The sequence below is a fragment of the Misgurnus anguillicaudatus genome, chromosome 24 (assembly GCF_027580225.2).
Source record: "Misgurnus anguillicaudatus chromosome 24, ASM2758022v2, whole genome shotgun sequence".
Taxonomy (NCBI): domain Eukaryota; kingdom Metazoa; phylum Chordata; class Actinopteri; order Cypriniformes; family Cobitidae; genus Misgurnus; species Misgurnus anguillicaudatus.
This window is the reverse complement of record NC_073360.2, coordinates 41,121,111-41,127,296: the sequence shown is the minus strand read 5'-3', so window position 1 is coordinate 41,127,296 and position 6,186 is coordinate 41,121,111. Positions and strand designations below refer to the sequence as shown.

The window sequence follows — 6,186 nt, the reverse complement described above, 5'->3', positions numbered from 1 at the left end:
TTATAAAAGAGATTATGTAAAAATGTGTAAATAAAATATGAAAAAAAAAAAAATAAAAATAAAAATAAAACAACCACAAAGTAATGTTCCTACCCTTACACTCTCATATTTCTTTTCAATGTACACATCAAATACATTTCTCCTGTTTCTCATCAGCATGACCTCACAGTAACTCTTTCTAGCAATTTTACTTACTTAATGGTTCCGCGATTCCGTCCATCTCTACGAATGTGTTTCCACTGTTAGACTTAACTGTAATTTCTACAGTTACTTACCACAAAATGCCCAGTAAAATACCATCATTTTCTTTTCCAGTTCATTACTGTAATATGCATTGCATTATGGGTATTAACATTAAATTTCACAGTGATTTACTGTATGTTTTGAATTTGCGGTAGACTGCTGTAAAACAACAGCAGTAGTGCTACTGTAGTTAAATAAAATAGTGCTATAAAAGCATATAAAATGGAAAAATAAAATATATCTATGAAATAAAATATACATTTTATTTATAAAATATACTTTTTATTTGTTATGCTTTTAGGTGTGAAGCAAATTTCAAAATGTGAATTGTTTTTCAGCAGTGTAAATAATTTATTGAGAATTGTAGATAGAAACAATAATGGGATTATGGATAAATGCTTGACTGTCAGATTTAAATTTGACCTCTAAAGTCTTGGTAGCCACATGTTTTGATAAAATATCTGTTGGAAACCAGACATTGTTTGTTTCACTCATAAAACAACAGTAAAAAACACTTGCATAGTAGGAAAAAAATAATACTATGGAAATGAATGGGGATCACAAATGTCTTGATTTCATACTTTCCTCAAAATATCAGAACAAAGAAATTTATACAGGTTTGTAACAACATTAGAGTAAGAGAATTATGACAGAATTTTCATTTTTGTGTAAACTATCCCTTTAAGGACATCATAACCTAAAATAAAATCCTAGAAAGCTTAGATTTTAGAAAGTAAGATCAATCTAAAAAAACTGACTTTTATTTGTATGTTTGTTCTGCTCTATTTATCTGCGATATTGCTCATCATTTTATTAGTTGTTCTTATTTTACTATTAACTAGTTTTTTAACAATATCTAAAACTATAATGTTTTTGGTGTCATAACCTTATTAAGGTCACTGGTGCTTTACAAAGTTTGACTGTTGATTAACTCTTCCCAAAAACATTAAACTGTTAAGATTTCTGTCCAGTTGGAACTCTTTGATGGGATTTTAAGGAACCTGACTGAGCAAACATTTTTCACCTTGTATGAAGTCTTTGGTGCCTTAGTAAGTTACACAGTTGACCAAAACTCTTCCCACAAACATTACAGTGATGAGGTTTTTCTCCAGTGTGAACTATTTGATGAACTTTTAATTGAGATGAACTAGAAAAGTTCTTTCCACACTGAGCACAGACGTAAAGTTCCTCTCCAGTATGAAGCCTCTGATGGGATTTCAAGTGACTTGACTGAGAAAACATTTCGTTACACTGAGAGCATTTGAAATGTTTTTCACCTGTATGAACTCTCTGGTGCCTTAGTAAGATATGTTTTAGACTAAAACTCTTCCCACAGATACTACAGTGATAAGGTTTCTCTCCAGTGTGAACCCTTTGATGATTTCTTAAATGAGATGAATAAGAGAAGCTCTTTCCACAATGAGCACAGACGTAAGGTTTCTCTCCTGTGTGATCTGTCTCATGGACTATCAGCTGATATTTATGACCGAAACATTTATCACAGTGTGAACACTGATAGAGTTTCTCTTTAATGTGAATATTCTGATGTGATTTTAACAAACTTGAATCCCTAAAGGTTTTGTCACATTCACTGCACTGATACGGTCTCTCATTGGTGTGTAAAAGCACATGTCTCTTTAGACTATATTTACAGCTAAATCTCTTCTCACAGTGAGGACACCCATAAGGTTTTTCTCCTGTATGAAGTCTCTGATGAACTTTAAGATTTTGTTTGGTTCTGAAGTAATTTCCACATTCAGTGCAGTTGAAAGGCTTTTCACTGCTGTGTGTTCTCATGTGAACATTAAGATCAGAGGAAGAGACAAAACTTTTCCCACACTGCTCACAGTGAAACTGCTTCTTCTTCTTCTTCTCTCTGTGGTCTTCTGAATGAAGTTTCTTGTCTTGTAATGTAGTAAAGCTGATCTCAGATCTGGTGAAGAGTTTCTGTTCTGTGTGTTTTCTCTCATGTCTCTCTAAATGTCTCTGTGAGCTGAATGTCTTTCTACAGGTGATGCAAGAAAGAGTTTGTGCTGTCAGTCGCTCTTTTGATGTGGAGGACGTTATTTCTATATCCAAACATGAATCACTCTTCACATCTGAAAAGAAACATGAAACAATTAAATTGTCTTTTCACTCTTATTTACACAAAGAAGGATAAAAAATTGTGATTCTGTATCTTCTTCTAGATACAGAATATAGACAGAAGACAGGTGTCAGTCCTGTTATTACAGCTGGGTCATTGCACATCAAACAAACTAAAGTCACGTGACTGCAGTGAAGCAGATAACGTGTTATCCTCAGACATGTTTGCAATGTTTTTTTCAGCAGGGCAAACTTTGACTTTTTCCCCTCTCCGACTTTCAGCGCGTTCAGCCCATCTATGCAATACAGTGGAAAACTCTAATAAGGTGGTGGAGTTAAAAGGGCGTCCAAATATAATGCGCTATACTTTCACTCTCTACAAAAATAAATTTCCCATTAATTGACACAGCACATTTTTAAAAACAAATATTGCAAATTTTACGATTTCATCGTAGGCTGGATTAGGGTGCGTATTTGTCTTTTTGTGAACTGAATTAAGTCTATGCTTATAGATTGAGCTTTCTTTTTCTTTTTGTACTGTTTAACAGCAGAACTCAATGCCATGTTTTTATTCTTGAAGTGATATTTTTACTGTATGAGAATGAGATTAACTGTCTTGGACTGGACTGCCGCCTAGAACTTGAAAACGCGACACGCATTGTTTGCGGCACAGCCCTTCCTACCCAACAATAGTGCATGTGCACATAGCTGAAAGAGTTCATGTTCGAGTCTTTTTTGGTTAACAGACAAATACACATAAATAAACATGTTTTAAAATAGCTGTCTTAGTAAGTATCATAGTCCATCGTGGCGTTTCATATGGCATAATTTCCTTTGGGTGTACAAGAAGGACGTTCTCAAATAAGGAATCTATAAAACCACATGATGTGTGTACATCAGTGGCGAGGCCAGAAGTTTTAAACTGAATGGACATTGATAAAAAAGGGTGGATCTAAATGCCTACTCTCAAATTACATAATTTTACAATATTGTGGTTCAACGGATTATATTAAGTTTTTTGAGTAAAGGATCGAACAATTCGGATCAACAAAAAATGGAAATAAGGAAAATAACTTTAAATATTTTAAGTATTTAGCAACAGAATTAAATAATTAATCTTTTTAAAGCTACAAAAGTGATTTTCCTTTTGTCTTCTGTTGTTTGATAACATGAGTATGTTTACATGCACAGAATAAGCTGATAACTATCAAAAATCTGCTTATAGAAAACTCTTCATGTGTTCACATGCAAATCAATAAACCGGCTGTGCAGACAACTGCATTTACATGGGACTTGGAGAATTATCAGTTTTCTCGCAGGCAGTGACAGTCACCACCTATAGTACATAATAGTCGTTCAAAAAGCCACACCATATCTGTCTTAAGCTGTACAGTTGCGTCTCTTCTCGGGTCTGCAGAACATGTAAATGTAACATGACCTTCTATTTTCACAGTTTCTCTGCCAACTGCTTTAGTCGAGCGTAGACTTTTATGCGTTACTTTGTGCATACTTCCGCGTGTAACGTTTATCTTTCATACGCGGAGACATGCGCACATGGACAAAACCGTGAGAAAACCGGTTAAGATGTTCACATACCACGCGAAATCGGCATAATGACCAAAAAACTACCTGTGCTGATCGGTTTTTGCTTACGCCGTTTTCCCCGATTAATGAAAACCGTTTTACGCGTTTACATGACCCCACATATCATCAGTTTATTAAGCATAATCGGCGTAAGACTGTGGATGTAAACGCACTCCATGACACAAACATAAACCGATTTCTTGAGGGTACTGCAACTTTAAAGCTGAATCTGATTTCTTTCTGAACTGTTTGCATTCACTTGTAGACAAGTTTTTGCCTGTTGCTCAATAAGTATTAAAGATGTCCTAAACTCCTTTAAAATTTTAGTACTTATATTTTTTGGTCTTTTGATTAGTGAGTTCATGACTGAAAGCCCAAAACAGTTGCTCACATGACAGTAAAAAATGTTAAAAACCCAACTATAATTAAGAAAACATACCTAATGGAATAAAATCGTCATCTTCATCAGTGCGATCTTCCTCTTCTGTGGGTTCAGTTTTGATTTCTGTGGGTTCAGTTTTGATTTCTGTGGGTTCAGTTTTGATTTCTGTAGGTTCAGTTTTCATTTCTGTGGGTTCAGTTTTAATCTTCATCATGAGGTTCGTGCAGTTGATGAATTTAACTGAACACATCTTCAGTTTGGTCTGCAGGATCTGTTGATGTTCTCCAGCATTACAGACAGAATCCAGAGACTCTGTGGAGGTTTGATCCTCCTGTAAGCTCTGTTTACTGTCACACACTGTAGTGTCCTGAGTGTCTGTGGGCTTTGACTCAGTATAACAGAGTAAAGTCAGACTGAGATCGGAGTCCTGTGTGTGTCTGGATTTCTCTTCAGAGAGTTTAGAGTCCAGCAGTGTCTGTGGTGTGCGGCTCTGATCTCTGCTCATCCACACTGAATCCAGACTCCCATCATCAGTCACATACACTGAAGATTCACAACAATCCACATCCTGACAACACAACACACACAGACAGTAAGATTAGAAATGATTTGATGTTGTCTGATTCAGGTAAATGATGTCTAAGCTATACAAACCTCTCGATTCATTGCTAAAGCTCCTCTTGACCTCAGCTGAGAGATTGCAGTGATGAAATCATCAATATATCCAGCATGAACAGATCAGTTCATACTCATTTACAGCACAACACATCTCACCATCAACGTCTCAACATTAAAATACACAGAGACAAGACTCTGTTTACAGTCAATGAAACACACAAGAGAGAAAAACACTGAGGATACACAAACACATCACACGCGCGCTCTTTCTTTCTTTCTTTAGTGAGTTTATCGGCGGACTAAAAAGCTGCAGCGCCTCCTGCTGTACTGGAGAGAGAAGACGCTCACTGCTTTACAATGGATGGAGCAAGCAACACAAGTATGCGTCTCAATTATGACCAGAAATCATCACAAACTATTGTATAAAGTAATTACTAAATAAAAAGAAGGGGTGGGAAAATAATTGCTGAAGAATAAAAAAAAAAGCTTTTAAAGTCATAAAGATAGGACATCTTACGACAAAGAGATTATGATCAGATTAAAAATACAAACACAAGTGTTTACAACGTTGTATTTTCATTGTAATTAGGTAATGTTGCAGCACAACATTTTAATTAAAAATACCTAATTGGCATGTTTTCTTTAGGTACCCTGCTGAAAAACAATAAAACCATTACAGAAAATTCTAATGGTTTCCATTAAAATACCAATAGAATTCAGAAACTCCTCTCTGTTACTATGCAGGCAAAAGCAAATTTAACTTTTTTGATGACCTCAGGTTTAACAAGTCATGTGGTTTTAAATTGAAATCATTTAACCACATGTAGCCTACTTCCTCTATTTCAACACATTTTGTTGTCAAAGCATACAGTACAAAGGTTCAAACAAAGATTTGTTCGTTATAATAAGTTATGATTCATTTCAATTTCTGTTAAAATGTCAATAAATGTAGTTTGTAAAAGTGTTTCTTTTATTAAATCTTTGCTGATATAATGTGTATGAAGAGTTTTTCTCCTCTAGGTGTTGTTTTTATAAAGATGATTAAAAACATTGATCCATCATTGACACTGACACACACATTAATAATGTTTTTATTGACGGTTTGCACGGCGACGTCACTAACTGGTTGCGCGCGCAACCGAGAGGCAGAAAGAAGAGACGTGCATTGTGTTGTATGCTAGTAGCGGTGTCTGTAAGTCAAAATGCCAAGGAATTGTTGCTTGGAAAATAGTACCAACAGAGTCAGTGCTGGGTGCCTGATGTTAACATACCAG

General features: G+C 35.3%; 1 protein-coding gene across 1 annotated transcript; it reads right to left on the bottom strand.

Moving 5' to 3' along the window:
• Positions 1-570: 570 nt before the first annotated feature.
• Positions 571-5,219, bottom strand: LOC141361390 (uncharacterized). Its single transcript, XM_073862514.1, has 3 exons — positions 4,949-5,219; positions 4,352-4,862; positions 571-2,342 (listed from the first exon to the last, which is right to left on the bottom strand). The coding sequence occupies exons 1-3, from the start codon at positions 4,958-4,960 to the stop codon at positions 1,264-1,266; spliced, it is 1,602 nt and encodes a 533-aa protein (XP_073718615.1). The 5' UTR covers positions 4,961-5,219; the 3' UTR covers positions 571-1,263.
• Between the last annotated feature and the right edge of the window lie 967 nt (positions 5,220-6,186).

Bases quoted from the DNA above. Each gene is read 5' to 3' on its own strand.
- LOC141361390 (XM_073862514.1), bottom strand. The intron at 2,343-4,351 runs GTATGTTTTCTT...GTTTCTTTTCAG, and splicing joins TGACGATTTTATTCCATTAG to ATGTGAAGAGTGATTCATGT.